This window comes from Alternaria novae-zelandiae (assembly GCF_023758075.1).
Source record: "Alternaria novae-zelandiae strain BMP 2774 chromosome Unknown scaffold_22, whole genome shotgun sequence".
Taxonomy (NCBI): domain Eukaryota; kingdom Fungi; phylum Ascomycota; class Dothideomycetes; order Pleosporales; family Pleosporaceae; genus Alternaria; species Alternaria novae-zelandiae.
Genome location: NW_026056982.1, coordinates 460,129 through 478,756, shown reverse-complemented (window position 1 = coordinate 478,756; position 18,628 = coordinate 460,129). Strand labels below are relative to the sequence as shown.

At 52.7% G+C, this 18,628-nt stretch overlaps 4 protein-coding genes across 4 annotated transcripts; 2 read left to right on the top strand and 2 right to left on the bottom strand.

The window, feature by feature from the left end:
• Nucleotides 1-3,303: 3,303 nt before the first annotated feature.
• J4E88_009117 (uncharacterized protein) lies at nt 3,304-5,312 on the top strand (the record flags this gene model as incomplete). Its single annotated transcript, XM_049402722.1, has 3 exons — nt 3,304-3,530; nt 3,581-4,182; nt 4,249-5,312. The coding sequence occupies 3 exons, from the start codon at nt 3,304-3,306 to the stop codon at nt 5,310-5,312; spliced, it is 1,893 nt and encodes a 630-aa protein (XP_049251577.1).
• Nucleotides 5,313-5,543: 231 nt separating this feature from the next.
• Nucleotides 5,544-6,124, top strand: J4E88_009116 (uncharacterized protein; the record flags this gene model as incomplete). Its single annotated transcript, XM_049402721.1, has 2 exons — nt 5,544-5,645; nt 5,696-6,124. 2 exons carry the CDS (start codon nt 5,544-5,546, stop codon nt 6,122-6,124), a joined length of 531 nt encoding a protein of 176 aa, XP_049251576.1.
• Nucleotides 6,125-9,441: 3,317 nt separating this feature from the next.
• On the bottom strand, nt 9,442-10,146 carry J4E88_009115 (uncharacterized protein; the record flags this gene model as incomplete). The annotated part of the gene is made up of 1 exon (XM_049402720.1): nt 9,442-10,146. One exon carries the CDS (start codon nt 10,144-10,146, stop codon nt 9,442-9,444), a length of 705 nt encoding a protein of 234 aa, XP_049251575.1.
• Nucleotides 10,147-13,404: 3,258 nt separating this feature from the next.
• J4E88_009114 (uncharacterized protein) lies at nt 13,405-16,321 on the bottom strand (the record flags this gene model as incomplete). Its single annotated transcript, XM_049402719.1, has 7 exons — nt 13,405-13,992; nt 14,296-15,007; nt 15,056-15,165; nt 15,228-15,539; nt 15,604-15,744; nt 15,827-16,094; nt 16,158-16,321. 7 exons carry the CDS (start codon nt 16,319-16,321, stop codon nt 13,405-13,407), a joined length of 2,295 nt encoding a protein of 764 aa, XP_049251574.1.
• Nucleotides 16,322-18,628: the final 2,307 nt, after the last annotated feature.

Below are 18,628 nucleotides of genomic sequence, written 5' to 3'. Positions count from 1 at the left end.
ACTGCGGATGATCAAGATTGCCGGAGCCCAAACGAGCTCTCTTAGACTGGCCGGGCGCGTCAGGATCAGCCATCCTTAGATATGCCAGACGGAATCCGCTATGGCCATGCGGCTATGTATGACAGACGACTACTGGGCAAAACGGATGGTCCCAGGACCACCAAACGGCAAAAGCCAGGAAGGTCGCGGGGGGTGGGCAGGTGGTGGAGAGGGCGGCCTCGGCAGTCGCAGGGTCAGGAAAAGACCAATTCGCCAGAGTCAGCGAATGGGAAGTCAAAGATGATTTGCAGATGACAGCCCAACCCGCGTCATCGCCTGGAAGAGGGGAAGAGTTTGGAAAGCGTCGCAGGGCAAGTGCTCGGAGGCCAGAGTGGGATGCAGGACGGGAGCTTTCCTATGCCGCGTGCGCGAAGAAAGGACCTAGCCTTGGGCAAGACTCTCTTACCATGGAGCCGGAGACAACTATCCGAAGCAGGTAAGGCCCAAATAGCTGAGTCGCGGACGGTCTATGCTGTCGACGTTTGCTGGCTTGGTCGGCGAAAAGTGGCGCTATTAAGACCGGGCCGTGCGAACGAAGGGGCCAGGGCGCAATCACAAGAGGCGCGAAACTAAATCAGTCGCAAAAAGGAACAGCTCAAAGCGAGACGCGACGGGGGGCGGGAGGCGGGTCAGCGCTGGGTCAGGCACACTGGCGGTGGTGGTGGGCAGCAGTGCGAGTTAGCCGTGGTGACGGTTGGGGTTGTGGTGGGCGATGGGCGTGTCGGGAGGGGAGAACACCATACCGAAGCCTGGAGAGATGGACGAGGATGCAAAGGCGGCGTATTAGCGCGAAAGCGAAGGATGTGCAGCACACAGGTCGCTTGTGCCATTGACCAGGCTACGAGACCAGGGTAGCAGCGCGGAGCCACCAGACGCGCTGTGTGGCCATCGTCAAGGACGACATGGGGACCGTTGTATCAAACAGCGCGCGCTGCCAGAGCCCGTCATGTGCCATAGGATGATGCCGTTGCAGACAGCAAACGTTGCTCCCGCCCGACGCGACCGCGCATCCATTGCTGCTACTTGGCCGCCGTCTGCAGCCGTTGGCGACACGTCTACTTGCAATAATGACTTGCTGCTGCTGCAACACCAGCGCCGGCTATGTGACAGTCACGGTGCCCGCTGTCTCGTGCGGCGATGCGCGGTCCTCCGCCCTGCAACAACCATCGTCGACGACCCCCGTGCAGCTTGGAGCAGGCCGGCCGTCAGCAGCTGTAGTCGGATAATTTCCGCCCAATTGCTGGCCCTGAAGACTCAGGAAACTGATCCGAGCTCTGAGGCCAGCTAGTCACGATCCCTAGTCGGCCAGCCTCCACTTTGCAGCGGCACCGAGGCATTCGAGAAGGTTGATGGAAGTGATGCGCTGCTGGTGGCTGCAGACGATATCTCGCGACGCCGCCGCGCCTCTTCCTGCGCCCGCAGCCCTCTGCTTACCTGAAGCTTCGCGCTCGTCCTGATGCCGCAGCGACTCATGCGCCGAGTCTCCGCGAACAGGACCTGTCACTTGCGACTCTGCTGCCCAAAGATCAGCATTGCGTTTCCGGGCTGCAGATCCTGGCGAGACGCCTATAGGCAGTCTGGTGGCACATGGCGAGGTAGTGTGTGTACAACTGCATCACCCTTTTGTCCGCCTCGTCTGCTAGGGAAATCGCGGCTGCTGCTCATGGCAGGTGCCGGAGAGGCGCCGGCCAATTCTATTGACGTTAGTTTCATGAGCTCCAAAGTCAGTGGTAATAACTAGCGCGCCGCAACACGCGACCGCCAGTATGGCGTCAGGAACATTTGCTAGACCCCTCCATTGTGCACTTGGAGTAGGTCGGTACTGTGCACGCCGCAGTGCCCTCGACACCCTTGCAACACGGCCAAGCTCAGGTAACCTGGTTACTCGGCCGTGAAGGGCCTGCCGCAAACAAACGGTCAGCTGCCCGGCGACATCAATCCAAAACAGCAGTGCCTTTGCTGCTAAGCTCCGAACAGAGATAGCCATTGAGCCAGTTTGTCAGATGACGAGCCGACTCTGCCCGGCCCTGCTGCTCACCGGCGCTATGGCAAGTTGCGGTCTGCTTCAGACTAGATGATTGATGCGTGAGAGGACCTGTCCGATTGACGACACCCCACAACCGAGATTGTCTAAGCCAGGCCGGCCTGCGACCCTCGTGGGAACACCCTGGCTTACAGCCTCTACCACGTGGAACGCATGAGGCGTCCAGTAGAAAAACGGGGTGTCCCTTGGACTACTTCTCCAAAAGACGGCGCAGAAGCGAGTCAATCTCGTGTCGAGAAGTTGCCGTCGAGTCGGTGTAGTCGCTTCACTCTGCGACACGGCATACCAAGCCTTGCCATCGATCGGAGCAACAACGCTTCTAGAAATTCAAACTCCCTAGACGGCGAGTGATGTAGTAGCCCTTGTCCTCCTGCCTGCCGCATGTGGCATAACAACATGCAGAGGGGGCTGGTGAATCGGCAAAGCGGCGCGACACGGTGAACCGTGAGTCGTATCCATGGAACGAACGCATTCGCTTTGTCGTCTGGAGATCCAAGTGCACGCGCTGACACAATTGCAGTCAACAATGACGGAAGGATTCCTGTGACGTCGCAAGTGACGATATACGCTATACGCGAACCTTCGTCTGCTCGCTGTCCACCAGGCGGTGCGCGCGAGTATTGCCTGGAGGCTGCTCCTCGGAGCCATGTCCTACGACGTCGTACGAACCGCAGAGTTTGCAGCCGAGCGCGCACCTCCCAGCGATCCCCATTACCTGGTGGTACGATTAGATTAGACGTTCATGTTTTGTGTTTCGCAGATGCGTGGTGAGCGCAAGCGTCACACAACTGGTACACACGAGGGAACACGTCGATTCGAAGGCGCCAAGCCCTTTTCGGAAGCGATGACTGATGACGCAGACCTCTATGGCATTGCAACACCACACGAGCAGCGATTTTGTGAGCACAGCCTATCAGACGATGGTTTCATCCGTATTCCTCAATGTATACCGCCAGTTGTTGCATATAGCACGCATACGCGAGATGCATCTGCTAGCGATCCTCCCTAGCCGAGGCCCTGAAACGCTTGTGAGGCAAAATTGATCGCGCGTATGTATACGTCACAAACCCCTCTGCGCGCTGGAAGGCGAATACCCATCCACTGCACCATCTTCACCGTCCTCACGACAGCGCCTTCGATAGTGCGAGACCGTGCGGATCTCAATTTCTTGTGTCGATAGCCTCACTTTGAGCTTGGAGTCCTCCCGACGAAACAACGTCATGGTTGCCACCCTGGTTTTTAGCGTCATTGCGAGCTTTGCCATCTATCAGATAATCTCCAAGTATCGGGGCCTGCAACGCAATGTCGCGCTAGCAAAGAGCTCGGGACTACCTGTAGTGGTAGCGCCATGGTATACGTTCAGCATCCTATGGCTGTCGACGTTCAAGCTATGGTTGCCGTTACTGGAGAGATTTCTGCCACAATCATGGCGAGGCATGTGGTTTGAGTACGTAAATTCGACTTGACATCAGGCGAGGTATTAATTGGATATTGCAGTCTTCTGAATCCAGAATGGAGTTACATGACCGGACATGGGCCTTTCGAGAAGATGGGTATGGACGTCTTCATGGTCGCATCTCCTACCAGAAATGTAGTTTTTGTTGCAGACGCGGAAGCCGTGACTCAGATTACCACCCGCCGTAATGACTTTCCCAAGCCCCTTGAGATGTATACGTCATTGGACATTTACGGCAAGAATCTGGTGAGTACTGAAGGATCAGATTGGCGCACACATCGCAAACTTGTCGCACCAAGTTTCGGTGACAAGAACAATCAGCTCGTGTTCAACGAGACTCTCCATCACGCAAAGTCGATGCTGGGATTGTGGGCCGGGTCCGACGGTAAAGGCAATGAGACTATTGCCGATCCTTCAGTTGCGGCAATGAACTTTGCTCTCTATGTTATCAGTGGAGCGGGTTTCGACGTACGCGTAGTATGGCCACACGAAGAGAGCAAGAAAGTGGAGGACAAAAAGAGCGAAGACTCTATTTTTGTAGGATCGGAAGCCCCTCCTGGCTACACCATGAGCTACAGGGCCGCGCTAAGCCAGCTGCTACACAACATTATGTGGACTCAAGTCATGCCACTTAAGTGGCTTGGTAAGTTCTTTCTTACTACTCCTTCACCGCGTCGAGTTGTATATGTCATCTAACAATTTCTCGTAGCACGATCTCCAGTCAAAATGCATCGTGAAGTCAGCGATGCGGCCCACGAATGGGGTAAGTACATGGATGAGATCTATGAAATGAAGAAGACCCAAGTCGAGTTTGGCGAGACTCAAGCAAACATGGACATATTTGACTCTCTGATCCGCGGAAGCGGCATCACCAAGAAAGAGGGTTCAAATTTCACGAAGAGCGACCTGCTGGGTAACGCATTTGTGCTTATGTTGGCGGGCCACGAAACAACTGCCAACACACTACATTTCTCCATGGTATTCCTCGCCATGAACTGGGGCTCGCAGAAGCGGCTGCAAGACGACATCGACAACATATTTGCGGGTAAGCCCATCGACGAATGGAAGTATGAAGAGCACTTCCAAAAGCTATTCGGAAGCATGCCAGCGGCAGTCATGAACGAAACTTTACGGCTGCTGCAACCAATCATCAACATCCCGAAGTCTACTCCACCAGGTCGACCACAACCATTGAATATCGGGGGAAAGCAGTATATGGTGCCTGGCGACGCTCACGTATTCCTCAGCGCAGCCATACATCGCAACCCAAAGTATTGGCCAACACCATCTGATGGCTCAAGCAAGGACGACCTAGACCAATTCAGACCTGAACGCTGGCTCGTGGATAGCAAGCCCGATAACGATTTCGTCGACATCAACTATGACGATGAAGGGCTACGTGGACCAGCAGGCGAAGACACTTCATCTGAACTCTTCAAGCCCGTCAAAGGCTCATACATCCCCTTTAGTGACGGCTTCCGATCATGCATTGGTCGACGCTTTGCTCAAGTGGAGATTCTCGCGGTGTTGGCCGCGATCTTCTCTCAGTACAGCGTTGAACTCGCAGTCGATGACTTTGCTAGTGACGAAGAGGTGGAGAAGATGCCAAAGGGAGGCAAGGAGAGGAGGGATCTATACAAGATGGCTACGGATAGAGCCCAGGACTTGATTCAGACCAAGATGGCGAGTATCATCACGCTGCAGTTGAGGGGTGTCTCGATACCAATCAGATTGATGAAGAGGGGAGAAGAGAGGTTCGCTTTCGATGTCTAAAGTAAATTGTGTTTGGCTTTGTATGTACAATATTTCGGTATACTATCTATACGGTTGGAGGTGTAATGGAAGCTACCCCGCATACGTCACAACCTCGAAATACCCCACCGAAATCGACTACGTCCGTCATAACTCCGATACAATTAGCAACACAAGAACGTTTGTACACAATTCAAGCTTAAACTTCAAGTTTGAGAAAAAGCGTAACTACCCAACCCAGCATACCTCAAAATGTCACCACCCATATTCCCGCCCGAAGAGCTCCAGCAAATCGTCCAAGAGGTAGCCACACTCCTCAAAGAGCGCAAAGAGACCATCTCGGTAGCAGAGACAGTAAGACCCCCCAGTCCAACTCAAAGCCACCTACTAACCACTCCAACCAGGCAGCAGGCGGTCTCATCTCCGCAGCACTCCTCTCCTTCCCCGGCGCATCGACCTACTATCGCGGCGGTCTTACCCTCTACACGCTCGAGTCAAGAATCGCATACTGCGGCTGGACCCAAGATACCATCAAATCCTACAGTGGCCCAACCCCTGCCATCGTCTCTGGCCTCGCCGAGCACACGCGCAAGACACTAGGTAGCACGTATACCATCAGCGAGAGTGGAACCGCAGGGCCGACGGGGGGAACGACTCGTAACCGCACACCAGGCTACGTAGCGCTTGCCGTGGCACGGGAGGGCGGGGAGACAGTGACTCGAGAAGCGGAGACGGGGAGCAGCGAGCGCGAAGCCAACATGGTGGCCTTTGCCGTGCAAGGCCTCAAGCTCGTACGCGATGTGCTCCAAGGAGGAGGTGAAGGAAAGTTGTGAATCATGTAACGACCTCAGTCTTGGGTTGATGAATCAACTCAGAAGGAGTAATTTGTGCGATAGAAGATGCATAGGTACCGAGTCTGTGGTTGTAACATGTTTCGTTGAACTCACATAATCTAGATAGGGCAAGGCAAGGAACAAATGCAAGGAATCTGAAAAAGCGCATATGTCATGATTGGCGCTGCTCGCTTCGATCCGAGACGACCCAATCCAGATTTGCGCACGTCCACCTCTCCGGTCCATGTTCTTGACTTCATCATAGCCGCCCTCTCCGCTCCCAGAACGATGATCGAACGATTTCCCTCGCTTCTAGAATCATGCAATTTCACTTCTCTCATTTCGGTAGCCACCGAGGAAGGATTCATTGACGTTCGATACGAGATTCACGATCCTTCCTAGGAAGGTTCCAAAGTCGACCCAGCAACTCGGTATCACATCGACTACGCCGCAGTCCCAAAGCGGTAATCTCAGCCGCAGCGCAAGCACACCAGCCTCCCACAATTCGCTTACCCATCACCCTATTCTTCCTTCTATTATTCCCACGAATGCCGTTTGACGTGTTTCATTGGCGTGATAGCCGCCCAGATGCTGCCCAGTTTGTTCAATGCACGGCTGGGGCGTGCAGGTAGGATCTTTGCGGCACGGTATCTAGGCTTCTTTCCAAGGTTCTTGACCCGCCTTCGCGGACGTTGCCAAGTTTTGAGCGACTCCTTGCATGCGTGAAGCGATAGGCTCGTTTGATACTGTGCCGCTGGAAGCTTGCAAGCGGAGGATCATGCGGAGGATCAAGGGAGGTCGGTTACGTGCTTCGAAGGATGGGTGTAGAAGCAGGCTGGAAGGTTGGCGTGGAGTCGGTCGGGACTTTTTGGCGCCACGTGTGGTACTATGCAGCCCTATCTGTATGCAGAACTTACTGCATGGGGAAGCTGATACTTGGACTTCGTGACGAGACGGCGACTATCGCGGCCTTGGGGTACAAACTCAACTCTGAGGTCATGGAGTGGATAACGTTGGGGTTGATGTGGCGTAGCTGTTTGAGAAGGTGACGTATGGAAGGGGTAGCGGTCAGCTGGTCTTCTGAAGATCCGGTGTGACGGTTGTGCTAGTGCTCTGATTTGGTACACGGAAAGAGTACACCGAAACTGTAATGCTTACATGCTGACATGCTGACATACGGACATTCTTTGTCCGCAATGCGGAGACAGAGAGTCCGACAGTGCGTGTTGAGGACTTGCACATTCATCATGCACAATCGCAAGTTGCTGATTGTACCATTCACACTGATGAGTCTACGAACATACGCAATATACCAGACATAGGTTTTTGAATTGAAGGCCAGTGATGGTCACTGATGCGCTTCACCAGCACTCCGACGTCTTCACAGGATAGCTGTATACGCAAAGTAGACTTCTTGATCAGCTTTCCTTACTACGTTTCTCTAGTACAGACATCATCAGCTATGTTTCCAATGTATCCACACATGCAGATGTTTCCTCTTCAGCCTTTCGTGCAAGCAATCCCGCAGATGCAGATGCCGATGCCAATGCCAATGCCACTACAACCAATCCCGCTACTTGCACCGCTACCACCTCTATTACCAGGGCAACAGCATTTCCAGCAGCCAGTGATCCTCCCACCTCCACCCGCTCTCCTGCATCCTCAGTCCTTTATACCACCTCCTGCCTTACCAGTCCAGAAAACTCTCTACATCCTCTCCTACTCCACCGAAGTCATCAAACGCCATCCAGGGGCCGAAGCGCAACTCCTCCAACACACACCCGCCGGCGTCCCAGTCCTCCTCACAATATACTGCCATAAATGGCGTGCCCCACCCCGCGAGATATGTGAAAGGTATACCGGCGTAAGTCCGCAAGTGCAACAGTTTATACTGGGCAGTCGGACGGCGATGGGGGAAATGTGAGTTATTCACCCTTCGCCCTTCTATATTTTCCATTACCATACTGTTTGGAACAACTCAGGTTCCTAGGTAGCAGACGGCTGGCTGATCTGAGACACTATAGTAACAAAGCCATCACCGCTATAGCGAACTATCTCAATGCTGGAAACCAGATCGCATCGATACAGACTACATGTCACGCAGGTACACATCGAAGCGTTGCGGCAGCGGAGATTGTAGCGAATGAGATGAGGAGGAGGGGTGTGAGTGTTGTGGTCAGGCATGCGCATCGGAGGAGGGGAGTTGGTGATGCGCGATAGGGCTTGATGAATGAGGATACAATGGGTAGGCTTTTAGGATGAGTGGTAGGGCTTCTGCAGAGCGGACATACTAGGATGCAGTCTATCCCTGGAGGCTTTGGTTTGTTTCTCGGTATGCATTCGGTCGTTTTGGACGAGACACTTGTCTGATTCAATGATGTATGTACGAATTGTCTTAGTGAGATTCGTGTCTGAGACACATTTTGGGTTGCCGTATAATAACCGACGCGACGCGCTCTCCTAACTATCATGCCAATCTTTAGGAAAGCTGCAACTGTTCCATCAAGCCAACAACCAATCAACTAAGATAATACGACCCCAAAATGCCCAGACGAAGGAGGCGCCGAGGAAGAAGACCATACCATCGCCCACCAAATAGACGCAATGAACGTAACCCAAGCCCCGACTCACCATCGAGTGGTAGCCAAACGTCCGGTACCAACACCGAAACGACACCCGACAATGCGTCTTCATCGGCCTCCGCGACATCACATACCAACATCGAAACAACACCCGACAATGCGTCTCCGTTGGCCTCTGCGACCTCGACTACCCCCGATTCTAGACCTAGACACGCGACAATCCCGAGCCCATATCACGGTAACGCTAGCCAAGCTACAGACGCACGTGGCGAACCAGTTGCCGAATTGAACAACGATGTCTTTGAGGATGGGCCTCGTGCGCCAAGGGATGCTGCGGAGATGAAATGGTACTCACCGCTTTTCACGTCGGGCCTTTCTGGGGTTGCTGATACGCAGGCTGCATGTGAAGCTTTTATGTGGAGAGCCATGCGTTCGTCGGAGCAGGCGTCAAGGGAAGAGGAGGAAGACTGTAACTTTTGGGAATAAGTATCTGTGTTATGTCTTACCTAAGTACACATGTATGTGCTAGAATTTGGGACTAGAATGCAAATCTTACGATACGAATACTGCTCAAAGTGAGACTATGAAATGTACAGCTATGGATGCCGACGTACGTCATATAACAGGACATGTGTGGGGCTTAGAGATTGCTTGATGATAGTAAAGATAATCTAAGAACTCTTTGAGCTACGTGATTGTCATCTGTAACACGACAGAATGGAGTTCATACATGTCTTACTTCGTAACTACTTCCTTGTCCTCATCAGCATTTGGTGGCCAACACTTCCATGGGTTTTCCCCCTTGTTAACTTTCATTTGCTGTTCAAAGCCACCTTTGGTCGCATGTAAACAGCACAGCCTCCTCTTAAGATCGTCAGTTTGTTCCTTCTTCAGAATCTTACCGATGGGCTTACCGACTCTGCAGCGCTTATTTTTGGGGTCCTCGGTGGCTACGACTGCATAGTCATCCAGAACGGGTAGTGTGTCTAAGTGCTCGAGAAGCCAGGTTAGGCCTTCGTCCTCCAGGAGTGTGATGAAGTCATCGCGAGAGAGAGGCTCTGGTTTCGGAGGAGGGGGACGTGGCGCTTTCGCCAGAGTCTCCTGTGATGGGTGATCTGACTCCTCGACTGGTGTTTCCGAGACGGCATAGACCTGAAAGGAACTTGGGAGCTCGTAAAGAAGCTCGCCGATCCAGTGTAGGTCGCTGTATCTCTTCATAGCAGCATACATGGTTTTCCTGGCTTCCGTGAGAGTTGATCTCAGCTCTTCGAGGTCATGTTCGGATGATGCTGCAGTCGAACACTCGTTCACGGGTGTACCGTCAACTTCAAAAGGGTCGAGTGGATTCAGTGCATGCGCTTGCTGCAGGTCTTTCCTTTCGTGAACGCTCATAAAGCTATCAGATCGAACTTTACCATTCGGCGTAACCGATGTTTTCATGGGAGAGGTGGCGAGCGCAATAGCTGGATGTTGGGTTGCGTGAGGCATTGCGGGCGGTCTCTTAGTTTTGCGATATCGGTGTCTGCCTTTTGGTTCCGGATGTAAGGAATGGAGGAGGGGTTTATATATCTGGATCGCAAAAGCCTGTCACAGTGGCTGACAACAGCGGATTCGTTGGCATCTGAACATATTTTGTCTGCATGACTGCGCTGAATTGTACTGACTCAACTTTTAGCGTAGGAGAAGCTCTTCGTCAGAGATGACTATTGTGTCCGTAAGACTTCCGGAAAAGTCAAGTAGTACCATTGCGTAAGTGTTGCGTTGGCATCTCTTGACATGCTGGAAGGGTCAGTGCGAGCAACAGGCGCAAGAAAGACTACGCGAGGTATGGGTAGTTCGACATGACGGTGACTTTACGGACACGTTGTAGACAGCTGTAGAACAGCCCACAATCTTTCATGCGACGAAGTTCAACCTGATGCGAAGAACAGTAGGATAAGTAACAAAGTTGACGATACTTGGAGTGCTCATAGACTGATGACCAATGTGACCACGATGCCGTTGACACCAGGCTGGCCACTCGCTCCATCATCTAGTACATGCGGACAAACCTGAAATCCCACTTTCTCGTAGAAAGCTCTTGCGCTCGTATTTGACTGCACCATGTCAAGATGGGCCCCCTTCGCACCCAAAGTTTTAACTGCACCCAGGAAATGCTGTATGAGCATAGAACCCCACCCCTTTCGCTGATACTCAGGCAGAATATCGATATGTAGATGCGCCGAATATTGCTCCAACACCTGCGGCCAAGGCAGCAGCATACTACAGTCCGCTTCATACACAGCCTTTCGAAAGTGCCTAGCGTCTTCTCTTTCCATCCGCGAATCATTGGTCTGGACATCCGGAGGTGGCACAAGTTTCGGATCGATAGTCGGAGTGAACACGTCGCGCCAGCGCTGCGCGAAAGACTTTGTATCAGCGGCGCCGATACAATAACCCACCACACGTCCGTTGCCGTCATCTAGTACGTAGCATGTTTCGGGTGTTAGATCAACGTAGGCTTTGTACCAGAGACGTAAGCCTATAGTGCGCGCTGGCTCCCAGTCAAGACCTGGGTCGATAGTTTCCAGGAACTGTGGTTTTCGTCAGGATAAACGTGACGAATGAATCGATGCTGTGACGCATACCACGTGGAGTCCGTCATTATAATCGGCTGATGTATTATACGTTCGGACAAACGGGGTTTTCATTGCCATGTTGGACTCGATAGCGCAAGCGATAGGCTAGCTCGTTGGTAGACTGTTCGTATGGGGGGTGATGTTTCTGGCCCGTGAATAGGTGAAGTACTGAGAAGGAGGACGAGATTATGCGATGTTGTTATGTTTCATTCAGGCAGCAGTCTGAGAACAATGGCAACCAGCGGGGAAGAGGGTTCAGCTTGCGCTCGCTCAATGATTGGCCGCGCATTTTCAGATCGTGTAAGCAATATATTCGCCTGGGCATCGATACGGGGCAAGTTTCCAGATGGCGGTCTTCTATATGTGCGAGTCAGGTCCCGCGTTTTGGCAGAGACCTCTCAGGGTGGAGCGCGAAAGACAGAGAGAGAAGACGCGCCCCTGCGAAGGATGGACGAAAGAACGAACCCTGGCACTAAGCCACTTCTAGCCTAACCTGTCGTTGATGATGTCATCCCCAGCCTTCCTACCTGGTACACGCGCATCCTATGAAAGGACAGCCTACATCCTCATCAGCTATGAAAACACCTGTCGTGGAAATGCATACTCACCCACAGTCGGATAGCCAGCGCATTTGGTGTATGGCGGTACCTGCTTCAAGCAATTGAGTCGCCCTGCGCCGCAGTCTTGCTTGCAGTCAGCGCGTCGCGCACCTTCAACGTCGGAGAGCCGGAGACTCATATATGCGCTTACTTTCGACTTCACATGGCCCGGTGTACGGAGGATAGTTTCCAAGCTCGTCGCAGTCCGTCTGCCGGATCTCGTTGCCTGGGTGTAGGCCAACGACGCATGCGCCGAACACTACGAGGTTGAAGACTGCACGTAGCAACATCGCTTGCGGAAAGAGAAGAGATGAGTTGGGAAAAATTTCTGATCTGTTGTCTTTTGCATGTCCTAACAGAAAGAGTCATGCCTCGACTTATACGGTACCGTCGAATTACCCGGATATGAGTGCTCGCTTGCTCCCTGGCGGATACGAGAATAAGACAATCTTGCGGAACACGAGGCTAATTGGCAGATAAGATCCTAATTGTGTTGCTTTAATCTAATGAGTGGAAGTCCATTTAGTGACGGACGTCAGAGGAACGGAAACGTCCCCAATAACGGAGATGTAACGTTTGATGGAAGTGGCCACAACGACTCAAGGTCATCCTTAGATGCGGTTGCGACGGCAGTCCTCACAGACGTTGACATAGCAGCGGCGGCACTGCAAGATGTACTTGCGATGGCGTGCATCGCACATCTCGCATCTGAAGCCTCCCCTGGGCGCGCCATGGAAAATGCGCTGGAAGCGTCGTGAATGCTCGCATTCATGGTTGTCCTGCAACTCGACGGCGACCCTGTCAACAAGCTGACGCCACACATCAGGAAGTATGTTCGGTTCAGCGTCTCGGTCCACGATCTCTTCTGCACGCTCTACGATACGATTGGGATCTGCTGTACGGCAACCGCATTCCTTCCAGCGTGTGCCACACTCGTAACAGAACTCGGCCTTGCAGTGGCATCTTCGATAAATTAGCATAGCTTACGCGTACGAAGCGTCAAGAACTTACGTCATATGATTACAGCCGCTTCGCAGCTGTACCACTCGGGCACAATTGTAACAGGTCTGCCACCCCATCTCGCGTGCCAACTCCCGAGTTTGGTGAAGGGCCGGATCGTCGGGGCAGTCAGTTGCTCCATGGAAAGTTGCCTTGCAGAGAGAACAGGTTTCTGTGCTGCACTTTGGACAGACTGCGCGATTTGTACCGGGCTCGATATTGTTGCGGACAACAAAGGCGTTACAGTCGTGGTTGCTGCAGTAGGTCTTGTCGTTTGTCGCATATTCCACGATCGCCAGCTCGAAGGTGGCCAGTTCTTCTGGATCCATGTGCTTGGCGACTAGGTCAAGTGGAATAGGTTGCTTGCAGCATCTAGGAGGATACAGACTCTCATCTTTCGTTGACCGCATGAACAGACCTTTGATGCAATCAACACAGTAGCGGTCTCCACATTCCGCTTTGACCATAGATGCGCGGGGAATTCAGTCCAGACAAGTGCAGCACTTGAACTCCGTCGATAATCTCTTGATGGTGTCGGCTTGGCGCTCCAAGTAGGACATAGACGGTCCGGCCTCTGCCTCATCATCGGAGAACTCAACGACCGAAGTAGCAGCGATGTGTTCGGAGGCGGTGGACATCCAGTCATGGTCTTCGCTTTGAAGATTTCCGTGCACAGACGGCGGCGGGGCTTCGATCTCAGGATCATTGTTGCTCAACTCCAGCGCAAACCGGCGGTCTGCATGAGCCTGAACATCTTGTGAGGTAAGATCCCCAATGATGGCACTATCGGAGTGCACAGCGGCTCCGATGCTCTGGGCGAGCTTTTGGTCGGCAAGAAAGTCCTTGTGAGCTTGAAGTTCGGCCTGAAACTGGCCATAAGCAACATCGACGTCAGGAGGTTGATCCACGGGATGCTTCCCTTTGCCAGAATCGGAGTAGACGCCGAGCTCCTCAAGCTGCAGCGTCAGAGCAGCCAGCTCATCATCCAAGCAATCGGCATGAGAGGCCCGAGGGTTATCGTCAGACATGGTTGCTGGCGCGGAGGAAGTCCAGAAGCTAGATATAGATGTCTGCAAGGTGACTTTGATATCGTACAATGAGACACGAGAGGCTGAAAGAGACTGAGAAGTTCTATGGGGGCGAAGAAGGCGACTCCTCGCATTTGTAGGAGCGTGCGCAAATACGGGGTGTTTGCTCCCAATGGGTGGCTGCAGGAGACCAAAGTGGAATGACTCTACATCTTTACAAATCGCGTTGCCGTTCTGCCTTTAATACCAAACGAGGAGCTCTCCAGGAAAAGAATGGCAGTCTTCGAGAGGGGGCATACCAACACCCGAACAACCTCACTCTCCCGCCCGACCCATACGGCTCACAACTCCAAAGTCTCCCTCAACAAACGACCCGTGTGGCCCCAACGCATAAACCTGTGGCATATCCGCCCTAGCCACCTCCTCAAACGTCCTCCCATCAAGCCCCACAAGTATACTATTCGTCCCCTCCTTATTAATCGTAATCGTAATCACAATCCCATCATCCTCCTCCGTCGCACCCGGTCTCTGGATGAAAATCGGCTCCGTAGGACAACTCTCGCCGTTCTGCGGCACCCACGCTTTGAACGTGCCAGTCCGCCAATCAGACTTGAAGAGGTGGCCATAGAAAGACGCATGTGGCATATCCACGCCGTTGCCGAGACGTCCGATGGGGACATCTGTGCCCGGCGCGGCGATCCCGTTTCCAGAGACGCCGTAGACGAAGCGGTAGTTTGGGTCCATAGAAGCGGCTTTGGAGATGCGAGGTAGTTCTGCCATCATATCTGGAATAGCGGCTTTGACGGTGCCGCGGGCGACGATTGCGGGATCACGCGTGTTGACGGCAGAGAGTTCGTAGCGGACGAGGCGGCCAGTCTGGTAGGGTTTGAGCGGGTTGATGACGTTGGAGATCGCGTACTCGTGGTACGGGTAGTGCTCGGCCTTGTAGCTCGCGATGTCGACATGGACGTTTGTGTGCCCCGTTTTGGGATCGACGTAGTCGTAGGCGTTGGCTGTGTGGAAGAAGTAGAAATTGGGGACTTGGTAGGATGCGATGCTGCAAAGTGTTAGTAGGTCAGATTGGAGATGAAAAGAGAGAACTTACACCTTGCCATCGGCCTTGTCTAGGACGTAGAAGTACACAGGGGAGTCGTGCTCGCATACCATCGCCTCGACGAGGGTCTTGCTCGGATCACTGAGATCCAATATAACAGGCTGGTGGCATGTTAGTTTCGATCCACATCCCGCCGCTTCACCCCTTCTGAACTACTACTCACGTTCCTGACAAATACAACATACTTGTCCGTCATAGCAAGAGCATGCGTGTAGCACGGCTTACACGGCAGCGCCGACTTCCACAACAGACGCGCCGGATTCGCCACCACATCCAACGCAAAAATATACATAATCCCCGTCGCGTCGATCAAGTAGTTGTACGTCTGTCCTCGCTTGCGATCATGGACGGGATGAGCACAGCAACCTGTTCCAGCGAGCTCGGGATCGATGACCGCATGAGAGAGTAAACGCTTTGGCTCGAGCGTCTTCGCATCGCAGATTTGCATGCAGTTCCAGTCCGTGTGAACGAGGATCTATGTCTCTTGGTGAGCTTCGTCGCGTTCTTCTGGCATGAAATGGAGATGGGGATAGTCTTACCTCCTGCGTAGCCGGATCTTCCGCCTTGACCCCCCTCGAATTCGGATTGTTATCCTCCGGTAGATGCATGCCACGTCTCGGCTGAACATGAACATTAAGAGCATCTGGTTCGATGGAATCATGAGGCAGGAAAACGGTTTGCTACATCCATCCGAAAACCAGTCAGTCTTCCCATCACTTCTCGTGGATAACCATGACTGGAGGAGAGGATGATCAGACTTACACGCGCTCCAAGTAATTTCGAACACGGATCCTGGGCTTCGAAAAGAGGCGTGTTGGGATTCGGTCCTACCCAGGAGTTCTTGACGTAGCCGTCTCGCTGCGCGGCTCGCGTTATCCCGTTGGAAGTGTAGCGACTCATGTAATACACGCGACCGTCGGTCATGCGGAATTTGTGGAGGAGGGCCAGGCCGTCAAAGAGGTGCTGGATGATGACTCGGGGTGTGGAGTCGTCTTCGGAGGTGGGGACTGTGAAACGGCCTACGCCAACCCTGTGGTGAAGTTGATCTTAGCTGGGGATTTAGGGCAGATGTGAAGGGTGGAGGGTGACGTACCGAAGGAAAGAGCCATGGAGCCATTTGGGCCAGGTGCCGCTGAGCTTGCACTCCACCTCCGTCGTCGTTTCTGGGACATCTTGAAAGTACGGCGGAGCGTATTTGAGTTCTTCCGCTGTGATGATGTCCCATCGGTAGCCTTTTGGCTCTTGTTCGGGTGCCATTTCAAGATTGGGGAGAAAGTGTTTGTCGAGTGTAAGTAAAGATGTATTGTAATTGCAAGACACTGATGAGGATCCGATGTTGATGAAGTTTCGAGGTGGTGTACGGTGCTTTATATATGCTCTACATTCTTCCATCGCGGGATACAATGAAGCCATGATCGTAAGCATTCAATCACTAGAGGGCCGATTCCATCTCACCGACAAGCAGACAAGGCCGTCAAGTTGGAACTTGAAGCATGGTACAGCTCTATACCGCTTCCAATCTTACCTATACAATGTGCCAAACCCGGTTAAGTGTATGACTACATGCAAGGGCACGCAGTAAAATAATCAGTGCCCAGACTCCCACCACGGTTTCGGGACAGACTTCCACCTCCACCCCTCCGCCTCCCCTCCGCCTCCCCTCCGCCTCCCCCACCCACCCCTGTCGCTTACCAACGATACTGCATGGCTAGCTGCCAAGTACGATCACAAAAGAGATCAAAAGCAGCCTGAGTAGGTGCGTAGACTCGGTGCTTTGCAATCCTCGTTTTCCAATTGGGCGGCGCCGGCGGATGTCGGTGTCCAAACTGACATCCGATCCGGATGACAGCATAATCAAGTCCGTTCCGTGTACTGCCAAGTTTATTTAGATTTACGCAGGGACTTTATTGCGGAGGATATGCAACGGCAGCGGTTAGTACCGTCGGAGGCTTTCTGAAGGCTACCCCCTGCATGTATCTAGCGGGTTCAGCTCAGCCACCACGGCCGCTATGCAGGATCAGTAATCTAAAAGGTCGGCCGTCTGCAGAGTATGGAAGTCTTGATACTCCATATGGTCGAAGTAATGATGGTAGGAGATTGAATATTCACTTTTATCAGTCAGAGGACTATTCGTACGATAAACCTAACATGTGATACCACTCCACATTACAATACCCTTTTCCCCCTCCACATCATCTATCATCATCACCAACCCATCCCTACCCCCCCCTTACACACTTCTTCTCCTTTCCAGGCCCATCCCCCCATCACCCCCCGCTCAACCATCCCCCTCGCAACTCCCCCAACCACCCCCCTATACCATTCCCTATATTCTCTATACTCCTCCTCACCCATATCATCGTGCAGACCACCCATCTCCAACCCCCCAGCATCAAGCCAAGCGTCAAGATCAAGGAGGACTTCATCTAGGAAGGCGCATGAGTTGTTGTCATTGTTGTCGTCTAGTATACCGCTTTCGCTCTGCGTGTAGAGAGGGCTGTGGAGGGAGCTAAGAAAAGGGTGGAGAAGAGGTTCGTCGTTGCTGTAGACTGAGCTTGGTGTTGGACTGTATGGGATGGGGTTGTCGTGTTCGTTGACACCTAACATCTCGACGTCTTCGGAATTCTTGTCGTTAAGCATCTCATCTTCCGGCGGCTGAGGTCGCGCGACGTAGTACGCATATGCCTCAGCCATGGTTTCCGATCGACAAGACGTAACGCTATCCCTCCTGGTCCTCAGTGACGACGCCAGCGCATTCATATCGAAACAAGTATCGTCTGGTAGCGAGCGCAACGACGCAATACCATCCTCCTCTCGCCCACTCCCGTCCGAATCCATCGTCGCTCTATCCACACTTATCCGAGAACGTATCTCGTTATCAATCGATGACGAGGACGGGGCTGAAGATATTGTCGGGATACCATCACGTTCCCGTTCGTACTTGCAGAACCGGCAATTTACCGCTAAACATGCCATCCTCGTTTCGTAAGAAGGCGCTAGGGTGTTGTTGTGAAATAGTTTAGCTAGACAGAGGTGGACAAGTGTGACAGTGTTGACATTTGAGTGTGTGTGGGTAAAGTGATGTAGGTGGTTATGCAGTAACAGAGATAACACTTTGTAGCTTTTTATATGCGGCTGGGTGAGCACAATGTCTGTACGATCACTTGTGTCTTCAAGGAAAAGGTAGTAAGACAGTCCGGAGTGACTGTCTCGGTATTTGTTATGGATCAGGTGTGAAGTCTTTGGCTCGATGTCCACTGATGCTATCCATTCACATCACATGTCTTGAAGCTTTCAGAGACAATGATATTGACGTCCAAGGTTTCTCCTCGACCAGTGAGACATAGCGATGGCAATCAATGAAGGAAGAGGCGTCGGTTTACTATGGTATCATTCTATATCTCGCTCAACTACTATCTAACATACACTCGCTCGTACATAGAATTAGTCTGCTCCACCTCCCACCCCCACCATCCGCTCCCGATCCACCCATGAATACCAATCTAGCTCCTATCTACAAAAGCATACTTCCGCGCACGCTCCCAATATTCCTCTCTCCATAAT